At 44.5% G+C, this 25,202-nt stretch overlaps 1 protein-coding gene across 1 annotated transcript; it reads left to right on the top strand.

Annotated features, from left to right (window-relative positions):
• Positions 1-15,393: 15,393 nt before the first annotated feature.
• Positions 15,394-16,341, top strand: LOC124526073 (olfactory receptor 13J1-like). Its single transcript, XM_047098797.1, has one exon. It carries the CDS (start codon positions 15,403-15,405, stop codon positions 16,339-16,341), a length of 939 nt encoding a protein of 312 aa, XP_046954753.1. The 5' UTR covers positions 15,394-15,402.
• The last annotated feature ends 8,861 nt before the right edge of the window (positions 16,342-25,202 follow it).

The raw sequence follows: 25,202 nt of genomic DNA, 5'->3' as shown, positions 1-25,202 counted from the left end.
CTGATTAATCCAAGGGGAATGCTCTTCCCCAACTCTCCTGGATGGTATCCCCATGAGCATTTAGACGTGAATGTGCAGATAAACAGTAAATTTTCTTGAGCCTCAGTTTCCCCTTACGCACTATGAGAGAAAGACTGGGGACAGATTGAATCTGTACAGTCTAAGTTTTTTTCCTTCCTGACTTCTCGAGTCTCTGTAACTTTCTGAAACCACCACTGAAAGATAATTGTGACCCTTAGAATTCTATTCGTTTATTTAACTAATATCTATTTAATCAAGTCCTGAATTCAATGCTAAGGCTAGGGAGAAGAAAGACATAGTCCTTGCCCTCCAGGAGCTTTTTACCTTGAATAGGAGACCGATATAGAAATGATTACAATGTACCAGGTAAATTCTGGGACCTAAGTGTTCACAAGGCCCCAGCAAAGTGCAAAAGAAAGGGTCATTCATAAGTAATAAACTTCTTTCCCTTTTCTCCCCAACCTACTATTTTAGTAATTGCTAGAATAATTACACTTTACAAATTGATCTGACTTGAACCTCCCACAACTCTGTTATTCTCATATTACATATGAGGCACAGAGCCAGGAAGTGGCAGGGCCAGAATTGAGCCCAGGCCTGCCTGGCCCCAAAGTCTACCTCTAACCCAGTCCTGGACTGAGAGATGGAACTGAATGAGACATGATGCCATCCTTGGAAAGAGAAGCCATGTCTGTGAGAATCCACAGGAGAGGAAAAAGAGAATATGGGAGGATAATGGAGAAAAAGGGAAGAGTCTTTCAAGACTTTTGCCCTAAAAATTTGAAAAACTCCCGATTCAGGCTTATGTAGAACATCCAAAGAGATAATAGATTCCTGAATGGCTTTCCAACCTATCCTTCACTAAAAAAAAAAAAAAAAAAAAAAAAGACAATAATAAAAAAAATAAGATGGTTGGATAGATGAATTCATATGTGATAAAGCAAATGTGGCAAATGGTTAACAATAGTTGAAATTAGATTTTAAGTATATGCCTATTCACACTACAGTTTTTATAACCTATATATATATTTGAAAATTTACACACACACACACACACACACACACACACAATGTTGTAGGCAGGGGGAAATAAGCAATAGTTGGGCAGGGAAGTAGGAAAATAGAGTTTTCTAGTTCTGTCTCACTTGGCAGCTATTAGCCACATGGCAATTGAACACATGAAATGTGGCTAGTCTGAGTTGAGAAAGTCTGTATATGTGATATAGACTTCAGATTTCAAAAACTTAGTACACAAAAGAATGGAAAATATCTCATCAATAATTTTTATCCAATTCACAGGTTGAAATAATAATTTTTATGTTGGATTAAATAAGAATATATTTTTAAAGTTTATTTTGAGAGAGAGAGAGAGCAGGGGAGGGGCAGAAAGAGAGAGAGAGAGAGAGAGAGAGAGAGAAAGAATTGCAAGCAGACTCCATGCTGTCAGCACAGAGCCCTACTCGAGACTTAATCTCACAAACCATGAGATCACGACCTAAGCCGAAATCAAGAGTTGGATGCTTAACCAACTGAGCCACCCAGGTGCCCCTAAAATATATTATTTAAATTAATTTCACCTGCTGCTTTTTACTTTTTTTAAAGCTACACATTTAACTTACACGTGCACCCTGTGTAGCATTTCTACTGAACAGTGTCACCTAGAGCATCCAGTCACCACAGATCCTATTCCTTTGCTCACTCACACCTGCTCTGGATCACGTCCTGTGCCAGGGCAGGCAGGGATGAATCATAGTCACAGCCTCAGAGAGCTGAAGGTCTAGGTCCTGGAGACAAGCCAAGACAGACTTGAAAACACTATAGGATTTCAGTATCTAGGTAATCTCTGTGACTTCCTTGCTTATGAGTGTCCACATGGTGCCTTTTTTCTTTTTCTTTTTTTTTTTTTTTTTAGACTGAGGACAGAATCTTTCTAGAGTACATTTAGAAATATGTGGGGTGTTTGAAGTGGTCAGCATTTGGGGTCAGCATTTCATATGCAAGAACTAGGGAAGGTAAACATTCCACATTGAGGACAGTCCCATATGAGGAAGAAATATCTTGTCCAAAACACCAGTAGTGTACCTGTTGAGAAATTCAGTAGAGGAAGAATGACATACCTGTTTCTACCCTCTGGATAAGGACTCTGAGGCCTGTTAACCAACCCACACTGAGGTAGCACCATTATTTCTATGGAGGCAAGAACAAGGAGTTTCCTGAGGTACTGAATCTCATAACACAATTCTGTATCTCCTGAAAGGTAGGAAAATTACCCTGGGACAGTTAGGGACACCCAAGGGTTCAGCTCCCAGTAGGAAACCCGTCTGATTATGAAGACTGCCAAAGGCAGTGTTCAATTAGCCCAGCCTAGTTAACCATCTGGGAGTCTGTACCCAGAGCTCAGGGCACCACTCTCCAGCATTAGGCTCTAAAATGCCACAGGGACAGACCACTTCTGGAGGTGGTACCCAGTGAAAATGAGCCATCCCTCTGGTCTGATCTCTGGGGGCCAGAGCTATGGGAGATGAGGAGTGTGGGTGGGTGTGCCACATCACTTCAGCTGAAGGACAAGTCCCCAAACTAGATCCCCAGAAGGCCTTAGCTGAGCAACAGGTAAATATATAAGAACTCACAGATAGATGAGTATCACTGCTAGCCTGTGAAAGGATCAGAAATCCCTTCCTAGAACAAGGTGCAGTGGTCCAAGCAAGAGATGATAGGTGCATGCATCACAATGGTATCTGGGAGAAAAGCAGGTAGAACAAACTTAAAAGATATTATTGAGATGGAAGTAAGACAACTTTCTGACACATCTGATGAGGAGAATTAAGAAGTAGAAGCCACGTATAAATCTAGGGATCTGGAATGAACAACTGAATAGTAGAACAGGCAGGAATAACTTCTTGAGAAACTGGTCAGTGAAGGGGAGAAGAAAGATGAGGCAGCAGCTGCAGGAGGAAATTATGTCAAGAAGGTTTTATTTTAAAGGTGCAAGAAGATTGAGCCCTATATTCCATGGGAATCACCAAGGGAGAGAGGTGACTCATGGAATGATGTTTCTGTGGAGGAGAGAGGGATTAGAGTCAGGAATGGGGGTGGAGTGGGATATTTTGAGATTGATTCCCTGTCTCAGTGCCTGGTGTCATGAGCCATGAGCCTCTAGCCAACTAGATACCTGAAGTGACCCTCCTTAGACCTCATTCCTTTTCCTTTCTGTTAACATTAAAAAATTTTTTAAGCTATGTGCTATTTACTACAAAAGTCTAAAAAACGGTGATAGAAAAGTTGAAAGCAAAAAGATAGAAAAGATATGTCAAGCAAATACTAAGCAAAAGAAAACTGGTATAATGTTAATAATAGATAAAGTAAATTTTAGGGCAGAAAAAATTCTAGAGATAAACAGGATCCATATACAAACACAAAGGATTATTTTCACCAGCAGGATACACCAATTATAACATTGCATGCTCCTAATACTCAGTGAAGTGGTACAATAGAGTTTTCTAGTACTGTCTCATATGGTCGCTATTTTAGACTTTACAGAACTTTATAGAACTATAAGGAGAAATCAGTAAATTCACAATGAAGAAAAGGATTCTAACACATATCTTTTCATTATTGAGAGACCAAGCAGACAAAACAATCAGTAAGAATTTAGATTCGAATAAAGTAACTGTGAAGCGTGATAAAATGGACATATATAGAAACACTGCCTTCAGCAGAGAAGACACATTCTTTTCAAGTACACAGATGCTATTGATGAAAAATTGCCAGAAAGTGGGTCGTAAGGCAAGTCTCAACAAATTTTAAAGGATGGGTATCCTACAGACCATATTCTTTGACTACAGTGAAATTAAATTAGAAATCAAGCTGAGATAAATTTTAAAAATTCAGGGTTTACCCAATGACCTCCATTTGTTTGGAAATTAAGAAACACACTTCTATAATAACTATAATAAAAGAAATAATAGTGGAAATTACAAATTATTGAGAACAAGAGAGAAATAGCACATATCAAAATATGTAGAGTGAAACTAAAGGAGTATTTCTATTAGAAAAAATAAAGTCTGAAATTTAACAAGCTTAAAAATTGAGAAGAAAGCCAAAGTGAGTAGAAGGAAGAAAATAATAAAATTAGAGTGGATATAAATCAAATAGCAAATAGAGAAACAATAGGGAAAAATCAACAAAATCTAGAGTAAGTTTTTGAAAAAACTACAATCAACAAATCCTGAGCTAGACTAATAGAAAAAAGTGAAAAGACTCAAATAAATAGAATCAGAAATGAAAGAGGAGACACTACAACAAATGACAGAGAAATAAAAAAGAACATAAGGAATTACTATGAACAATTATACACCAACATATTGCATAATCTAGAGGAAATGGATAAATTCTTAGAAACCCATAACCTATGAAAACTGAACTGAAAAGAAATAAACAGACCAATAACAAATAAAGAGATTGAATCAGTAACCCAAAACCTCCCACCAAAGACACACTAGGACCAGATGGCTTCACATGTGAATTCTACCAAACACCCAAAGAAAAATTAAAACCAAAAAAAGAAAAAGAAAAAGAAACACAGAACAAGAGAGAACACTTGCAACTCATTTTATGAGGCTAGCATCACCTTGATACCAAATGGAAACAAAGCTGCCACAAGGGAAAAAACAAAACAAAACAAAACTAATATCTAATATCTAACTAACAAGCTAATATCTAACTAATCTCTATCTAACTAGCTAACTAATATCTAAACTAACAAGCTAATGTCTTTGATGAACATACATGCAAAAATCCTCAGTAAAAATTTTAGAAAACTGAATTTAAAAACATATTAAGAGGATTATATAACACAACAAGTCAGATTTATTCCTGGAATGCAAGGATGGTTCAACATACAACAATCAATCAATGTAAGACACCACATCAACAAAATGAAGAACAAAAAACACATGAACATCTCAATTGATGCGGGAGAAGCATTTGACAAAATTCAACACTATATAACTATAAAAACACTCAACAAAATAAAAATAGAAGAAAACTACTTTAACATAATAAAACTCATATATGAAAAACACACAGCAAACATCATACTCAAAGGTGAAAGACTGAAAGCTTTTCCTCTAAGATCAGGAACAAAGCAAGGATGCCCCCCTTTCAACGTAGTACTGAAAGTTCTAGCCAGAGAAATTAGGAAAGAAAAAGAAATAAAGGCAACCTAACTGGAAATAAATAAGTAAAGTTATCTCTATTTGAAGAAAATCTGATATTTAGAAAACTCTAAAGACTTCACAAAAAAAGCTGTTAATGCTAATAAATGAACTCAGCAACATAGCAAGATACTACACACAAAAGTCAACACACAAAAATCAGTTGCATTTCTATACATGAACAATGAACAATCTGAAAAATAAATAACAAAAATAAGTCCATGTACAATAGCATCATAAAGAATAAAAGACTTAGGAATTAACCAAAGAACAGAAAGACTTGTACAATAAAAAAATACAAATATTGCTGAAAGAAATTTAAACAGGCATAAATAAATAGAAACACTTCCCATGCTCCTGGATTGGAAGACTTACCATCCTTTAAATATCAAAACTATCCAAAGTGACCTACAGATTCAGTGCAATCCCTATGAAAATCCCAAGGACATGTTTTGCAGAAATAGAAAAACTCATCCTAAAATTCAATGGAATCTCAAAGGATACTGAGCAGCCAAAAACAATCTTGTAAAAGAAGAGCAAAACTGGAGGACTCACACTTCCTGATTCCAAAACTCACTACAAAGTTACAGCAATCAGAACAGTGTGGCATTGGCAAAAGAGGGGGGGGGGGGAAGAGAGAGAGAGAGAGAGAGAGAGAGAGAGAGAGAGATCTATAAACCAATAGAATAAAATAGCCCAGAAATAAACTCCCACACATATGATCAAATGATTATTGACAAGGGTGCCAAGACCATTCAATGGGGAAAGGACAGTCTTTGCAACAAATGGCACTGGAAAAACTGGGTATCCACATGAAAAGAATGAAGTTAAACCCTTACCTAAAGGGATCCCATACCCCCAAATTAACTCAACATGGATTAAAGACCTAAATGTAAGACCTGAAACAATAAAACTCTTAGAAGAAAGCACAAGACACAAGTCTTATAACATTAGATCTGGCAATGACTTCTTAGATATGACACCAAGGACATAGGTAACAAAAAAACATTAGACAAACTGGACCTAATGAAAAATTTTAAACTTTGTGTATCAAAAAATACTATCTATAGAATATAAAGGCAACCTACAAAATAGGAGAAAATATTTGCAAATCATATATTTGATAAGAGATTAATATCCAGAATCTATAGAGAACCTCTAAAACTTGACAACAACAACAACAAAAAAAAAACAATTTAATTCAAAAGTGGGAATAAGATTTGTGTCAACATCTCTCCAAAATGATATATGAATGGTCAATAAGTACATGAAAAGATGCTCAATATCACTCATCATTATGGAAATGGAATTGAAAACCACAATAAGCTACTACCTCATGCCCATTACAATGGCTATTATTAAGAAAGAAAACAGAAATTAACAAGTTTTGGCAAGGATGTGGAGAAATTAGAACTCTTGCATGCTGTTGATGGGAAAGCAAAATAGTACAGCCACTGTAGAAAATAGTACGAAGCTTCCTCAAAAAAATTTTTTTAGAATTGCCATATCATCCAGCAATTCCACTTTGGGCATATACCCACAAAAATCAAAAGCAGGGTTAATATTAGCATAGCAGCATTGTTCACAGCAGCTAAAACATGGGAGCAACCCAAGTTTCCATCAACTGATGAATGGATAAGCAAATGTATATATACATACAATGGACTATTTGTTAGTCTTAAAAAAGGAAGAGATTCTGCAATGTCTACAATAAGGATGAACCTTGAAGGCATTATGCTAATTGAAATAAGCCAGTCACAAAAAGACAAGTATCGTATGATTCCACATAGTAGGCTCATCTTCTTATTTACAATTCCCTATTGCCTTGTCTATGAATTCAGTTTCCATTTACTATCTCCAGGAATGATGATACAGGAGCTGAAGGAGTTACTGAGAGGATTTCAGCTCGGCTTGGTGGCTCCCCATTCCTCCTGGGACTTTTCTGTGAGTCTCTGGTTCAAGCATTGACAATTACTGACTCAGTTGGAAGGCCAGCATTTCTGATGCCCAACTACCTGAACCTGCCTGCTTGCTGCCAAGTTAGAGTCCCTAACCAGTCATCCTGATGGTTGCCTCAGGCCCTTCCCCCTGCTCCTGGTAACTGTTGCCTCTGAGCTGAGAACCCCCAAAACCACTGTCCTTACTGTAGTAATCCCTTCCTTATTTTGTTTGGCTGTGGTTTCCTCTAACAATCCAATCTCATTTGCTTACCATTTTCAGCAATTCCTTGACATTTCTGGTCTGCTGGTAGCACTGTCTCTGATTTTTCGGTGCTGTTAAGAATTTATTTTCACTTAAACATGTAAAAGTTTTATCTTCTACAACTTTTGGGGAAGCCATCCATACAAGTGTTGAGTTTCCAAACTTGGCTGGTGCCAAGGATTCAAGATCTTACTTTCTGGACCAAAGTTGATATATACTTTTCTGACTTGTAAGTTTATTGATATGAAAGGCATCCAGATTCATAAAAGTGAAGGTATATTTGAGGTTTTGGCCTCATTGAAAATGACATAAAGATAATTATAAAGCTTAGAGAAAGGACATATTAGTGAATAGACTGCTGGATTCTGAGAGAATAGATTCTTTTTTTTTTTTTTTAACGTTTATTTATTTTTGAGACAGGGAGAGAGACAGAGCATGAACGGGGGAGGGTCAGAGAGAGAGGGAGACACAGAATCGGAAGCAGGCTCCAGGCTCTGAGCCATCAGCCCAGAGCCCGACGCAGGGCTCGAACTCACAGACAGCTAGATCGTGACCTGAGCTGAAGTCGGCTGCTTAACCGACTGAGCCACCCAGGCGCCCCGAGAATAGATTCTTTTAACGTTTATTTATTTTTGAGAGACAGAGCATGAGCTGGGAAAGGGCAGAGGGAGAGGGAGACACAGAATCCCAAGCAGGGCCCAGGCCCTGAACTGTCACTGCAGGGCCCCATTCAGGGCTTGAACTCACAAACAGATCATGACCTGAGCCGAAGTCAGAAGCTTAACAGACTGACGCACCCAGGTGCCCTGAGAATAGATTCTTTTAATACACATTTGGTCTCTTCCCTCAGTTAGAAGCTAGTAGAGCCCAAGGTGACAGGGTGCACAGCCACATAACTGGGGCACACAGATTTTATGTCCACCGGATTCCTTGATCTGTCATCCTGCCACCATAGTGATCTCCCTAGGCCTGAGCCTTGGAATTCAGGGCTTCATAGCTGTTCCAACCACGTCCTCCCAAAGATCATCAAGATTGGCCTGATGTCCACCAGGTGGAGCCCAGAAGCTAGAGGCCATCAGATCACCCCCAAATCAATCTTGCATCTCTGACAAGAATAAAACACCAAGAGGCAGAAGGGTTTATCCCAGAAATATAAGAAGAGTTTGACCTTGGGAAAAAATATATATTGATGGAAATCACTTCATTAACATATTAGAAGGAGAAGAGCTCTATGATCATGATGGATACAGTAAAAGATCTGGATTAATGGAGAAACAAACAATATTCCTGGATGAGAAAATTTGATTTTATAATGATGTCAATACTGCCTCCCAAATTAGTCAATGAATTAAAGGCAAAATCTCAGAAGAGATTTCATGAAATTTGTCAAGATGACTGCAAAATGTTTCTGGAAAAGGAAATGTGCTAGAATAACCAAGATACTATTGAAAAAGGCTAGTAAGAAGGAATTTGACCTAGAAGATATCAATATAGACTAGTAATCTACAGTAATTAAAACAGTATGGTATGAGGACTGTAAGAGACAATTAAATTTATTTAAAACATAATACTATGTCTAGAAAGAGATCCATAAATATATGAAAAATTAGTATTGGTAAACAGTGTTGCAACAAATATAATGCTAGAAAAATGTATGTAATCTAATGAACAGAAAACACATCAGAGATATCCTGGTTTGGGGAGGGAGGAATGGATTACCCAGGAACATGAGGAAACTGGGGATGACAGATAAATTCTCAGTCTTGATTGCACTGATGGCTTCATGACTATACGCTTATGTTAAAATTCATCAGATTACATGATTTAAATATAAGCAATTGTACATCACTTATCTTTAATAAGACTAGAACAAGAAAGCATGCTTTAAAGCCACATTTACATATGATTACAAAATTGATCTTTCTATGTAGATATGCATATGTAAAGGACCAGAAAAATATGTAGATAGACACACATAAAATTAGAGCACTGGCTACCTTTGGGGAGTCAGGGAGAGGGGGCATGAAGAAGGAGTATAACTTTTACATCATACATTTTTGTATTCTTTGCATCTTTTTATTTTTTAAAAAAATTTTTTTAACGTTTTATTTATTTTTGAGACAGGGAGAGACAGAGCATGAACAGGGAAGGGTCAGAGAGAGGGAGACACAGAATCTGAAACAGGCTCCAGGCTCTGAGCTGTCAGCACAGAGCCCGACGCAGGGCTCGAACTCACGGACCGTGAGATCATGACCTGAGCCGAAGTCGGATGCTCAACCGACTGAGCCACCCAGACGCCCCTCTTTTTATTTTTTTAAGCTTATTTATTTATTTTGAGAGAGACAGAGAGAGAACAAGTCGGGGAGGGGCAGAGAGAGTGGGAGAGACAGAATCCCAAGCAGGTTCTGTGCTGTCAGCATGGAGTCCGATATGGGGCTCAAACTCACAAATCATGAGATCTTGACCTGAGCTGAGATCAAGAGTCGGACGCTTAACTGACTGAGCCACCCAGGCGCCCCTCTTCATGTTTTTTTAAAAGAATGTTCTGGGGGTACCTGGGTGGCTCAGTTAAGTGTCCCACTTCGGCTCAGGTCATGATCTCACTGTTCATGAGTTCGAGCCCCATGATGGGCTCTGTACTGACAGCTCAGAGCCCAGAGCCTGCTTCCGATTCTGTGTCTCCCCCTCTCTCTGTCCTTCCCCCGCTTGTACTGCCTCTCTCAGTGTCTCAAAAAATGAATAAATGTTAAAAAAAAGTAAAATAATAAAATAAAAGAATGTTCTATATGTATAGCTTGTATAAATACATAAAAAGCTAATAAAGTCACTTGTATTTTAAAACAGTTAAATAAAAATCCAACAACAGGGGCGCCTGGGTGGTGCAGTCGGTTAAGCGTCCGACTTCAGCCAGGTCACGATCTCGCGGTCCGTGAGTTGGAGCCCCGAGTCAGGCTCTGGGCTGATGGCTCAGAGCCTGGAGCCTGTTTCCGATTCTGTGTCTCCCTCTCTCTCTCTGACCCTCCCCCGTTCATGCTCTGTCTCTCTCTGTCCCAAAAATAAATAAACGTTGAAAAAAAAAATTAAAAAAAAAATCCAACAACAATAACAATAGTCAGCTCTGAAATAAAACGACCCTATTTGATAAGGAGGCCCTCCAGCCCACAGAGGCATGGACTCTGAGAACTAGAAGGAACCTCAAGGAGCAACCATCAAGATGCCTGTTTTGAGGTTGGAGAAGAGGAGCCAGGTGCAGTGAGAGGCACCCAGTCACTGCCTGACCTGGGCAGACCTGCTTTGCACTGAGGGAGATGCATTCAAGGGCAGACAAATCAGCGTCGCAGAGCAAACCCCGGACACTGAGCCAGCTCCTTCCTCTCTAGAGCAGTTTCCTTGTCTCTACAATGAGGGTGGGCCAGGATGGTAAATATGGACTCCTTGCTCTGATATTCTGTAATTCTGTTTGTCTCTTTTCTTCTAGTTCCCTCCTCGTTACACTCTTTCCAGATTTTGCATTTTCTTGAGATCCTTATGACAGTTGAACCAGGACCTCTAACTCTCCTGGAAAGCACCCCCGCCTATCATTTGTGTACTCACCATTCATTAATGTTTAAATTTATTCGCGAGAACTCTTTATGTATTTATTTAACTGCTCATCCACTCACTCATTTACTCATTCTATAAACATGCTTGGGTCACACTGACTGGGGACTGATCTGTGAGTGCAGATCCCGACCCTGAGTCACTTTCGCCAACTTTTTCACACCAATTAAGATTTCCAAATAGACTCTGTGTAATTGGGTCTTTGGGACATCATCCCTGAAGCACCCCAAAGTTTCTACGCTGGGTACATTTCCCCTTCTCCCTCTAAATTGCCTTGGGGATTGCACAGTCCCTTGGCACATAGGGAGCTTTGAAAGGTGCCTACTCCATTTGACCTGCCTGCTCCCTGGGAGGCTGTCGACCACGATCCGGGAGCCACCCGGGTCAGGGAGTCCCTGGGAGGCCGCAGTAAGCTACTGAGTGCCCTGTTCAGCCTTGAGCCCATCAGAATTTCCTAATTCCAACAAGTGTGATACTCTTCAGAGAACGTCCCACTGAATTTTGAGTACTTTACCTAATTCCACCCAATTCTAAAAGCTCTACTTAATTCTATTGAGTTGCAAACACTTCACTGAATTTTGCAAAAGTCTAGGCGTGTGTTCTTAGTTGGGAAAGCTGAGTTAGTGTGAAACCCCATGTCCTGCCCACCAGGGTTCCCTGTGTAAAGGAGGCTTGGGCCCACTTCTTTGAACTGTGTTCTCCTAGTTGCAGCCAAAGAAGGTTCCTGGTCTCTAAAGTATATTCCAGGGAACAAGGGACATGAATCTGAAAAAGCCTCAAGGTAAGTAAAAAAATGGAGATATGGGGGCAGGTGAAGGGGCCTTGGCTAGGAGTCAGGACCTCCAAGGAATTACTGGAACCTTGGCTTCCCCCTCCAACTCAGTGTGTGATGATGCTGGGCAAGCCCTTCTCTCTCTGGACCTCAGTCTCCCCATATGTAAAAAGGGGTTGGTCTACATGAGCTGTGAAACCCTTCCAGTTCTGCCAGGCTGTCCTCCAGATTAGGAACAGCTCATGTTTGTCACCCAGCTGCTCCCTCCCAATTTGTCTTAGCCCCATGAAATCACATCAAGACAGGAAGAAGTTGATGGCTTCAACTTGGCCTTCAGAACCTGGGGGAGGAGATGCCACCCCTGTGGGCTGGCAGGGTAGGCAACAAGCGAGAAGTGAGTGAGAGAGGTGAGTGCCACCTTGAAAATGCCAGCAGGACTGTGCACAAAAGAGAGAGGGCTCAAGGTGACCCAGGAGAAACAAAGGAAGGCTCCCTGATGGGGGTAGCATCTGAACTGGTTTTTAGGTAGCAGATGGCCAGGAGTAAGGCAGAGGCAGAAAGGACACTGTAGGCTCTGCAGACAAAGCTTCCTAGCCCTGCTTTGAGAACCAGAGTTCCATAGCATCCATACACATCCCTTCTTGGCCCCTCTTCCCAGAGGCCCTCATCCTCCAGCTAAAGGGGAGACAAAAGAGCAGGGAGAGACAGCAACTCAGCACACAGGCTGGAAAGCAGACGAGACATTAGAGCTGGTTTGGTGACCATGTCCCTGCTCTGATGTTTCTCTGTCTTCCTGGTTCAGTCCAGACAAAGTTTGCTCCCTACCCCAAGGGCTGTTCCTTCTCTACTGACACGTCCAGGGTCCCAGCTTGGTCTCCATTCATCCTAGTAGTCCTGCTTGGTCCTCTGAAGCCCTGGCCACAAGTCCAAGGATCCGTACTACCAGGTGTGTGTGTGTGTGTGTGTGTGTGAGAGAGAGAGAGAGAGAGAGAGAGAGAGAGAGAGAGAGCCCATGAGAGAGTGCCTGCTACACATATGCATGCACTCACGTGGATGACCATACAGGCACATACATGAGCCCATGTGTGGCATATACACGCACAGGCACATATGTGCATACAGGGGGGGTCAAACAGTTGTTTGTACACACACATGGAGTTGGGGCCATATATGGGGACATTACGTGGGTGTATGTATATTGCAATAGAGAGCCAACAGCTGCTTATGTTTGTTAGTGACTTTAGGGGATAGATTATAGTATGTGGAGCCATGCAAAGGAAGCTATGGCATGGCCCGACTACTGGGGCTTCAGGAAAGCACAGTGCCACCTCTATGCTGCCCACAGCCCTGGCACAGCGTCTGCTGCTATTGACACTCTGTTAAATAGAGGTGCCCCTCCATGAGCCCTGTCTCAGGTTTTCCCAGCCGAATCTTGGAGGGAGCTTGTGGATCACACTCCTCTACCCCACAATGTGTCTAGACACAGTCAAGAAAAGGCAAGACCTTCTATTTGAGGTCCCAAGACTAGGGCAGAGCCCTCCCTGCTGCAGAAGAGGCCCTTCGTTCCTGCAGTAGGACCCAGAGCCCTGGACCCTGTGTTTATTCTGTGTGAGAGGAAAGTGTCCACAGGGGCCACTCACCTTGAACTTTGCTGGGTGGTGCAGGCCCAGTAACACCCAGAGACTCCATACTGGGAAGGATTTTTGTGACCCTTAGCATGGCTTAACAGAAAGAGAGAAAAAAAAAGGAAGAAGTATGTCCATGGGAGAAGTAGGCTTCCTGTCACTAGAGGCCCGCAAACAGAAGCAGGATGAAGCTAGGCATGGGAATTGGAGATGATTTCTGCATAGAAATGGTTTGAATTTAGTGGCCCGGGAGCATATTTGTTCCCCTAATGCCTAGCATGGTGACTGTAATAGGAGCTCAATCTCTGCTTCATTCTGGAATGGGTAAACACAGGAGGAGTAAAAGAAGGAAACTCTCATGCAAGTGAGGCACGGACAGGAACTGGTGCTCACTCTAGATCCGGGCTTGGACAGTGTGTCCCATGGGTTTATTGACATCTTGCAAGTGTCTGAAACACTAAGTATGTCCATGGGACATGTTGACTCATGCTCATTACCTGGTAAGAAGACTGAGGGGAGAATGTGGGAGAAAGATGTTCATCCATTGTGATAAAAGAACAACCAACATTTGGTGCTTGGCTGAAGCAAATCTCTGCCGTGAGCATGATGTCAGTGCCATGCATTTGGGAGGACTAGATTCTAGGCCCACCTTGCCAGAGGCTTACGATGTGACCTCAGCTTCCTACCTGTGCAATGAGATCCAATGGATTCACCTCTCAGGGAGTTTTCCATGCAGATGCCTTAGGAATTCATGAAGTCCAAGCAGCTCTAGCTCAGGCCCAGAGAAAATAGGAGGTCTGGGGCCAGGCCAACTAGTCCTTCAAATTTCAGCTCAAAAGCCTGTGATGAAGGCAGATTCTGAAGGTCAATCCACACACAGTAGCTGACAAACAGGCCCTGTGGAAGGACAGGTTGGATGAGCCAACTGATAAGCTCAGAGATCAGCAGCCCCTCCAATGTGAGGCACAATGTATGCTTCATGCATGGAGACCAGAGCTAACCTGAAGACACAAATCAGATTTCTGCAGGCTGAGAAATAAGGGAAAAGGGCATTCCCAACAGTGGGAACAGTATAAAGCAGCTCAGAGGTTCCTTAAAGCCAAGAGGAACCTCAGGAACCATCTAGCCCAGGGATTCTCAAGTGTGGCACTGTGGCCAGCAGAAGCAGCATCACCCAGACAAACTGAGTCAGAAACTCTGCGGATGGAACAACACAATCTGTATTTTAACAAACTTTCCAGGTGATTCTAGTACACATTCATTTGAAGACCTCTGATCCAGTATACTTTTTTCCCCAAACTATGTTAGTAGAATACTTATGTGCTGTAGATTAATGTAAAAAGAATGATACCCATGGTCAAATAAGTTTGGGAACTACATGCCCTGTACCACTTTTGGAAAGTCACAAATCACATTGGCATATAAGGCTCTGAGAAGTCCTGCGGTAAAGAACTTTATTTACTTTCAATTAATCTAGTGGTATCTCAAATTAATTTTTCAGATTGCCTACTAACATTTCCATTAACACTCTCAGGGAAATGCTGATCCAGATCAATGCTCACTTTTCACGTGGATGAATTGCGGCCTAGAGGTGAGGTGTGCAAATTGTCCAAACTCGAGGACAGACTGTGCATAAAAGCTGGAAAAGGCCCAAGCAATATACTTCAACCCAAAAGATGTTCTTTTTTTTAATGTTTATTTTTGAGAGAGAGAGAGAGCACGAGCAGGGGAAGGGCAGAGAGAGAGAGGGAGACAAAGGATCTAAAGCAGGTTCTGCAATGAGAGCACAGAGCCCAACACAGGGCTTAAACTCATGGACTGTAAAGTCCTGACCTGAGCCAAAGTCGGATGCTCAACTGACTGAACCACCCAGGCACCCCAACCCAAAAGAGGTTCTGTGGGCTCTCCACCACCGTACACCCTCTTTCCCTCCATCCCAGCTGTGTGCCCCCCTGAGCACTGCAGTATGGAGCTGGTCAATAGGACAGAGATCTCTGAGTTCTTTCTGAAAGGATTTTCTGGCTACCCAGCCCTGGAGCACCTGCTCTTCCCTCTGTGCTCAGCCATGTACCTGGTGACCCTGCTGGGAAACACTGCCATCGTGGCAGTGAGTGTCTTAGATGTCCGCCTGCACACACCCATGTACTTCTTCCTGGGCAACCTCTCCATCCTGGACATCTGCTACACGTCCACCTTTGTGCCTCTGATGCTGGTCCACCTCCTGTCAGCTCAGAAGACCATCTCCTTTATTGGCTGTGCAGTCCAGATGTGTCTGAGCCTGTCCGCAGGCTCCACAGAGTGTCTACTGCTCGCTATCATGGCCTACGATCGCTACCTGGCCATTTGCCGGCCACTCAGGTACCCCGTGCTCATGAGCCACCGGCTCTGCTTATTCCTGGCGGGAACCACCTGGGTCCTCTGCCTCTTCAAGTCGGTGACTGAGACGGTCATTGCCATGAGGTTGCCCTTCTGTGGCCGCCAAGTGGTTAGTCACTTCACCTGTGAGATCCTGGCAGTGCTGAAGCTGGCATGCGGCGACACGTCAGTCAGTGAAGTCTTCCTGCTGGTGGGTGCCATTCTGCTGCTGCCTGTACCCCTGGCATTCATCTGCCTGTCCTACATACTTATTCTGGCCACCATCCTGAGGGTGCCTTCAGCCGCTGGGCGCCGCAAAGCCTTCTCCACCTGCTCGGCACACCTGGCTGTGGTGATGCTTTTCTATGGCACCGTAATATTCATGTACATGAAACCCAAGAGCAAGGAGGCACGTGTCTCTGACGAGGTCTTCACGGTCCTCTATGCCGTGGTCACACCCATGCTGAACCCTGTCATCTACAGCTTGAGGAACACGGAAGTGAAGGAGGCTGCCAGGAAAGTGTGGGGTAGAAGTTGGACCTCCAAGTGAGGGACACCTGGGCTCTTTAGGGTAGTGGGTGAGGACTCCTATAGGGAGGACAGGTGCGGTGCAGGGCTGTGTGGCTGGAATCTTCACCCCAGAAAGCCAGCATCGAGTCCCACTGGGGCCGCCACAGAAGGGCTCACAAAGCACCGCTTGGTTCCTCCCCTGGCATGGCCTGGCCAGCTCTCGGCACCACCGCCTGCACCTCTACAGCGGCTCCTGGCTGGCCTCAAGACTTCACTCTCAGTCTCCTTCCACTCTATCCTCCCTGGGGGATAGATAGAGGGGCCTCCAGATAGAGGGGCCTTTTTGAAAAGCACATGTGATCACACCCTCTCCTGACTGAAACCCAGTGGCTGCCCGCTGCCCTCAGGACAAAACATAAGCTTCTCAGTGGGGCATTCACGGCCCTCACAAGCCGGCCCTGCTAGTCCTGACTAACCCCTGGGCTCCTGCCCCACATTCCCCCTCCTGACAGCCACACGTGCCAGCCAGGTGTGAGCCCCGGGATCGGCCAGCACTGCCCAGCTCTGTGCTCTTTTGGCTCTTCCCACGAGGCAGCACAACTCCACATGTAAAAGGATGGCCTGACTGTCAAGGGCCAGCTCGAATGCCACCTCCCCCACGAAGCTTTGCCCCTCCCTGAGCTCCTCCTGCTTTATTTTCAGTGTTACTATAAGAGCAGAGAGGGTAAGAATCCACTCTGGCCCACAGCCCAGCCCTGCCAACCCTAGCCTCCCATAGGTTTTCTTAAATACATTCACGAACACATCAGTGTAGGGGTGATAGTGGCAGAGCCTGGGGTCCTTCCTGAATCTGAGCGGAGCTAAGTTCAGAGATGACAGGCATGGTACCCAGGGAGGTGACAGGAGAGGAAGTGATGAGGCCCAGAATCCATGATTTCCAGACCCGTCTGGCCACCAGGGCACCCATCACCCTGAACAGCCAGGGCCTGTGTTCCCGATGTCTCTCTTGAGCACGGAAAGCAGCCTCTTCCATGCCTCCCAGCCCAGCATCCAGGCCTCGCCTGGCTTTGGGGAGACTTGCTCTATCCTTCCTTACCTCATTGCAGGGATCCTGCCAGAGCTGCCCCTTCCTGGTGCTCAGCCTCTTCTCAGCTTTCCTTTCTGAGAATTCAGCGAGCACACAGCAGAAATGGATGCAGATTCACAGGGCATCTCCCTTCCCTGCCCCCCTCTGGCCTCAGTGGTACTGTCTGTGTGATGGGGAAGCTAGCCTTGGCCTCCAGGAAGCAGTCCAGCTCTCCTGCCTGCCCCCCGCTGCAGGAAAGCGGAATCCTTGCTTGAGCCCTCTGTTCCCCTCCAGTCCCTCTTTCTGCTTCCCATGTCGGTCAGAACAGAGGCACGGAGGAAAGAAGCACAGCCTGCTCGCTGAAGCTCAGCCCTTTCTGACCAGGCCAGAGTGAAGCCTGCCCACAAAGATGCCCAGCTTTGATGCCAGGACAAGAATCTGGATGTTATCAGGTGGGCATTGGGGGTGTTAAAATCACATTTACTTTTAGATTAGTGATTAGATATCATTTTCACCGATGAAATTGGTGAAGAACTTTTTTACTGTCCGTTGGTAATGAAGGTGCAGTGAAGAAGTAATGTCATCCACTGCTGGTGAGGGTGGGAATAAGTTAATATAAATTCCTGGCAAAATCATCCAGAAGTATGGGGGCGCCTGGGTGGCTCAGTCGGTTGAGCGTCCAACTTTGGCTCAGATCATGATCTCATGGTTTGTGAGTTCGAGCCCCGCATCGGGCTCTGTGCTGACAGCTGGCAGCCTGGAACCTGCTTCAGATTCTGTGTCTCCCTCTCTCTCTACCCCTCCCCTGCTCGCGCTGTCTCTGTCTCTCAAAAATAAATAAACGTAAAAAAAAAATCAGTCAGAAGTATGAATCAAAAGACTTAAAAATTGCTGGACTCTGTGACCTAACACGTCTACTTGTAGGAATTAGTCTAATATGATCATTAGAGGTGCAAAGATCTATGAATAAGGATATATATATACGGACATTAATCACAGCATTATTTATAGTAACAGGAAGTTGTAAGAATCTTAACATCTAATCATAGAAGAATGTCCAAATAAATCTTGGTGGTGTCCAATAATAGAATATGATGCAGCCTTCAAAAATTCTTATTTTCTGAAGAATATTTGATAATGGAAAATGCTCCCAATGTAGTTAAATAGAAAAAAGCAGAATTCACAACTTTGTATTCACTGTGATCCCAATATTATTTGTTTAAGTATTTTTGTTATGGATTTATGAATAAGTATACATGCAAAAAATTCTGGGAAACTATGACAAAATATTAAGAGTTTCCACTGGGTGGTGGGGTTAGATAGGATTGATAGGTTAGATAAGGATTGTTTCTTTATTTAACTAATTCCAATATTTCCAATATTTATAACATGAACGTGACTTAGAACTTAAAAATAAGGTGATTCATTTTTAAGAAATGGACGATCTCCTGGCTCCAGAGTAGAGCACAGATGAGAAGGCCTCCAGCCTGAGGGGCATGCAGTGAGGAAGCTGTTGTCATAAGCCATAAGCCAGGCTCTCATGAGGCCTGACCAGGCGGGCAACCAAGCGGAGAGAGGGCAGCTGGGAAATATTTGGGATCTACAGATGACTACAGAGGTGGACGAGAGAGAGAATGGCTTTGTGGGTTGAAGCTTGGGTTTCAGGCTTATTTGGGTGGATAGCGCTGCTGCCCCTTGAGACAGAGATGGAGAAAATGAGAGCAGTGAGGGGATGGTGTTGGGTTCCAGGTGTCCGTGGGCAGCAAGAGGGCACTGGTCCATGACCATGTAGAAAACAAATAGTACCAATCTTCGAATGTTTTACTTTGACCTGTGATCTTGATAAAAATCCCAAAGGACAAGACATAGTATCACGGGAAAATCTATAGCTGCCACTGTTTTAGTGAAGGCTGTGTTGTAGTTCCTAAACTGCGACAAGTTGTTATTCTTTATTATGAAGGAAAGGGAGGGGCACCTGGGTGGCTCAGTCAGTTAAGAGTCCAACTCTTGGTTTTGTCTCAGGTCATGATCTCACAGTTCATGAGTTTGAGCCCCACATCGGGCTCTATGCTGACAGTGCAGAGCCTGCTTGGGATTCTCTTTCCCCTCTCTCTCTGCTCCTCCCCTGCATGCTCTCTCTCTCTCTCTCTCTTTCTCAAAAGAAATACACTTAAAAATTTTTAAGTGAAGGAAATGGAAAGGAAAGGAAACATAAGGAGATAGGAAGGGAAGAGAGGGCAAGGAAACCTATAGAGACCCATGATTAAATCCCTGACTTAATCTCCCTCACAAGTGCTCAGGGCCTCATACTCTAGACAGCGATTCACTTTGCTAAACTTTCACGAGTCCCCATCCTCACAACATTCCTGAATGAAGATGCCCCTTTTCACGGACCAAGACACGCAGGCCTGCGGCAGGGGGCCACAAACTCCAGTCCTCAGATCCAAGGGGCAGGACAGCAATGAGACTCAGTCAGAATCTGTCCCGTGTCTCTCCTGTGCCCACCTCACTGCAACCAGGCCCACCTCACTGCAACAGGCCCTCCTGGGAAAGCACAAGAATCCTGGGGTGTCCAAGCCCCACAGCTCCCAAACCCTCAAACTTGCGTGGTTCCAGAGTTTGCACTTTAAATTGGGCAGGGACTGAGAGGTCCCCCGGGGCCCAGAGCAGGAGAGCTGTGTGGCAGGGGACCAAGAGCTGATCCTGGAGGCCTTGGCCCTGGCCCATCCCAGAACAGTGTGTCTGCTTGTAACGAGCTCAGCACTTGCCGGCTCTGTCTCCCAAGCCTCGGGTCAGAACACCTGGCAGCCTGCTCCAGCTACCTGCAGGTGCTAATGTCACTGGACAGTAGGTGTGAGGTAAGGACAATCGGTCTAGCATGTGGGCTGTTCTCATGAAACCTTTTTTCAGTGTATGAAAACCGGAATATTTGCTTGTGAAAGAGGACGTAATGATACTAGTAATATTGGCTACCACTTACTGATTGCTTATCATGTGCCAGGCTCTGTGCTAAGAGCTCTGCATGCCTTGTCTCGCTGGATCCTCAAAACTACCCCACAAGGAAACACTATTCTTATCTCCACTTTACAGGTGAGGAAGGTGAGGCTCGGAAAACTGTGAGCAAGTGGCAGGTCTGGGACTTGGGCCCTGGTTGGTCTGACTCCAAAGCCCACACTCACCTGCTCTGCCATCCAGCGAGGAAGTAGTGAAGCAGGAATCCTAGATCCAGTCCTGTCAGGGAACTTGTAACGGAAGCTTTGGTCCTCTTATTCCCATCACCTTTCTTTTAAAATAATTTGTGAAGCCTAAAATAAAATATCAAATGGTTCAAACTAGTCGCCAGTCAATGAAATTGATACAATATTTACCTTGCAAAGTAACCCTGGGTCTGTCAGACCTCAGGGTTGGAAGTTGCTAGACAGAATGAGGAAATGTTTCAGGGGTTACAGAGTACTAGAAGTCACCTAATTGAGTGCTTCCATTCACAGAAGGAGAAATTTGACCAAGGTCATACAGCAGAATCAGAACAAAGGCAACAATCGCTCCTGTCCCAGGGCTCCCAGTCCTAGCTTATGGCATCACCTTGACTCTCAGGAGGTCTAAATCTAGGGCGTGGAATTAGACAATTATTCTCAGACACTCGGTTTGCTATCTCTGTGTGAACCTGATTTTCCAGAACATGACAGAGTGTGAGACATTGGCAGATAGATGCCAGAGTGGTTTTCTGAGTGTACTGTGAGATAATATCGTACCTAAATACTCAGCAATATTTCAGGTTCTCCTCCTCCCAGCATGTGGTAGGATTACACAGGGCCAGTGAAGTGTGGGCAGATGTGACACTTCTGGGGCGGAGCATGTAACTGCTGGTGTGAATGCCCTAGTGTGTCCTTCCCCAGCCATCACAACCTGTGATGTCCAGATGGTGGAGCCTCCATCAGCCAAGATCTCTGAGGAAGACACATGGAACAGAACCCCCTAAAGACCTACAAAGGACATGTAGCATGAGAAAGAAGTAAACCTTTGTCATGGGAAGCCACTAAGATTATGTGTTACTGCAGCAAAACCTAGCTCATCTTAACTGATGCACCCAGGGAACAGCAGCCGCTCTCTGGTGTCCCATCTTGTGGCCATGAAGCAGAGTCAAAGCTGTCGGTTACCTGGACACATGGCATTTTCTAGATACAGACCTATTTCTTTGGGGCCATAAATCTGTCACCCCATGAGCTGGTTCTAATTTCCATGAATGTATTATGATCAGACTCCTAAATTGTGAGGAAACCCACTACTCTCTGACTTAGCTCTTCAGAAAGACAGGGAGAAGACTGGCACCCCCAAAGTTCTTCTCCCAGCAATCACAACAGTCGCTCCTCTGTTGCTGTGTGTGTGTTGGTGGGGGAGGTGATCTCAAAGTGAGACATCCAGGACGAGGGTTTGGAGCAGCGGAATAGCACCAGATCTCAAATGGCAATCATCAACACTGCCTGGGTGCAGGCACCGAGGGTAACAATGATGAATCGGACATGACCCTTTGATTAAAATAGCTCACAGTCACTTGAGAGAGGGACAACACACTACAATGCAGGGCAGAACGCAATTAACCTGTGCTTATGGCGGTAAGCATCATGTTGTTGGGATGGTCAGTTCTAGGAAGGCATCTGAGCGGGCTGTGCAGAGGAGGGGTGTGAGAGAAGAGCCTTGGAGGATGAGTGGAAGAGAAAGGCCTCTCCAGGCTGAAGAAAGAGTATGAAGAGGGATGAGATAGGAGTGTGTGGGGTTTGTCCATTAATGGGGAGTGGTCTGGTGAGGCTGGAGCAGGTGTGTGTGTAGGGGAGATGGGGCAAGCGGGCAGGCCACAGCCTGTTTTCAAAAGCCCTCAAATGCCTCTGCCATTCCCACTTGGTCTTTTTGTTAGAGATGAGGGTGAGGAAGAGAAATGTGGGGACAGGTGGTTTCCCACCTTTCACCTACTTGGGAACCCCCCCCCACCATGCGTACACACACACACACACACACACACACCCGTGTCAGGTATCAGAATTTGAGGTTAACATAGCTCAATTTGTAAAAACACAGCGAGTACAGACCAAGCCCTTATTCTTGCATCTGAAATGTTGTGGGTATAATCCATGAAGTGATAACCTAGAAAAGGTGCTTCCTTTTAACTTCTTTACAGATTTCAAGTTTTACTTTGTCTTTACATCCTAGACTCAAAGAGAATCTCAGAGGTTTCTAAAGCCCAGAGAGAGGAAGGGACATGCCCCAGGTCACCTAGCGTGAGGGAATGAGCGTAAAGTATTAGGACGGAAGCCACACCAGCCTCTGCTGTATTCTCAGCTCCTAGCACAGGGCCTGGCATATAGTAACTGCTCCACAGTTATCTGTTAAATGAGTGAATGAATGAGCCACCATCATACTCAGGCAATTCTGTATCTTTTTGCCAAACCTCAGCAAGAGAAACCCTGCCCTTAATTGCTCATGTGGATAAGATGTAAGGTCCAGCGCTGACCCAGATTAATCAGCTGCCTCTGTATCTCCAGAAACACCCTTAACAGTTACCCTAATTCAGGCCAGAGAAGGGAACAGTGGCACCAGCTCTGGGGATGCCGGGGGTCATGACAGACGCTGGAACCCTTGTCAGGAGGTGGTGAGCACAGATCCAGCAGGTGCTCTGTGACTGAAGATGCAGCCTTTGATCTGGATCCTCATACAACATGTAGCACTAGGCAGCACACTAGCACCTTTGCGGGTCTGCCTCATCTGAGCTACACAGGACCTCCATTTTTCAGAGGGATTCTGAGTCTCAGATAAGCCATGTGACTTGGTCAATCTCACGCAGCTAATTAGTGCTGAGTGACGCTGGGGTGCAAAGCTAGGTTTTTTGAATCATGCATTGAATATCTGTTGAGTGACTGCTCTTGGCATCACTCACTGTAGGAGGTGTGTGAAGGAAGGAAATGGGGTCCTGCTCTCTAGTAGAGGGGACGGGTGCACAGCACACTGTAGAACAGAGGGACAACCAAAGGTGGAGGGAACACAAGAAGGGAGCATGTAACCCCTCATGGAGCAGGGAGAAGAGAGACAGAGAGAATAAACAGGGCTCTGAAGGATGAGCAGGAAGCTCCCACTGGGGAAGGGAGGGAGGACCTGCCTCTAAAAGGGAATGCCTGGATGGCTTTCAATTAAGCATCTGATTCTTGATCTCAGCTCAGGTCTTGATCTCAGGGTTGTGAGTTCATGCCCCGTGTTGGGCCCCACACTGGGCATGAAGCCTACTTAAAAATAAATAAATATAAAAAAATAAAATAAAAGGAAACTTCTTGGGCAAGATGTAGCACTGGGAAAAGACAAGATTCATTCAGCAGAGGATGAGCCCGTCAGCTCCTACAAATGCTGGATGCAATGAGGAAGAGGAATGAGGGGAAAAAATCCAGCCCTGACAGACAAATGGAACTCCAGTGCTGTCACAGGACAATGGCCTCACAGTCAATCCAGAAGTGAGGTGACTATATCTTCTGTATGTTAAATGTCACACTCAGCTCCTGTTTCTGCTTTAAACCAGGGGTTACCTGAGCCATAAGACAGCCTTCCTGCCTAACAAGACTGCTGTACCTTAGGGACATTAGGGCTCCCTCCTGACACTGGCATTTCCCAAGGAGGCAATGAGACCAGCTCAGAAGAGCAACAAAAGCCACCTGAGAGAGAACTGCCACCTCTGCCTACCCCTCCCTTTTAAAACTAGTCACTGAATGACAACACCCCTGCCAGATTAGAGCCTGGTGTTCCCTCCTCCTGAGACATCATTGTCAATATAATTTATTCTATAAGGCAATATGGAGGCCAAGAAGTGAGTCACTTGGCTTGCATGATCAGGGTTAGATCCTGTGACCAGTGGCTCTACTGGAATTTTATGTTCTTTTTTTTTTTTTTTCAACGTTTATTTTATTTTTGGGACAGAGAGAGACAGAGCATGAACGGGGGAGGGGCAGAGAGAGAGGGAGACACAGAATCGGAAACAGGCTCCAGGCTCTGAGCCATCATCCCAGAGCCCGACGCGGGGCTCGAACTCACGGACCGCGAGATCGTGACCTGGCTGAAGTCGGACGCTCAACCGACTGCGCCACCCAGGCGCCCCTGGAATTTTATGTTCTTATATGATCTTCTAAAAATCAATGGATGAGGGAAGGAAAAAAAAAATCAACGGATGGCCTATCATTCCTTAAAGACAGATGACCACACATCAGGCTTACACATCTTGTGGAGTGGAAATGTTTGACCCTTAATGCCCAAAGGAACACTAGATGAGCATCACCCATCACCCACAGGCCTTCCAAAGTTCATCTCACCTAATTCAGGGAAGAAAGGGGGCAACCTTATGATAGGTGTGATATGTTTCTGTCCATTTATTTTTCTTACTGGTGTACCCACAGCACCTAAACAAGACCTAGCACAGAATAAGTATTCAAAACCCATTCAGCAAATGAATGAATCTGAAATACCATGAGCAAAATTCAACCATATGGAGTCATAACCTAAAAAAGATGCTTCCCTGAACAGCCAAGGACTCTTTATATTACAAAGGAGTGTGCCAAACATGAATCCTACCCTTGTCTCCCCTGCACCCACCCGGGAAAACAACAAAGAGTCTAGGGGTCTAGAATGTGCCTCATCTCCCTAAGTTACGTCACAACTTGAGGCAGAGCTGAGGGCCAGCTTACAGGCCAAGCTCAAGTTGTGATGTAACTTAGGGAGATGAGGCACATTACAGGTCCAATCCTCTCATCAGATGATGAAACTAAATTGCAGCGGCAGGGCTGACCTGCCCCCAGGGCACACAT

Source organism: Lynx rufus, unplaced genomic scaffold, assembly GCF_022079265.1.
Source record: "Lynx rufus isolate CCGP_SWC_20201006 ecotype Redwood Valley unplaced genomic scaffold, mLynRuf1.p SCAF_10, whole genome shotgun sequence".
In the NCBI taxonomy this organism is placed as follows: domain Eukaryota; kingdom Metazoa; phylum Chordata; class Mammalia; order Carnivora; family Felidae; genus Lynx; species Lynx rufus.
Note: the sequence above shows the minus strand (reverse complement) of the source record. Positions and strands in the feature narration are given on the sequence as shown.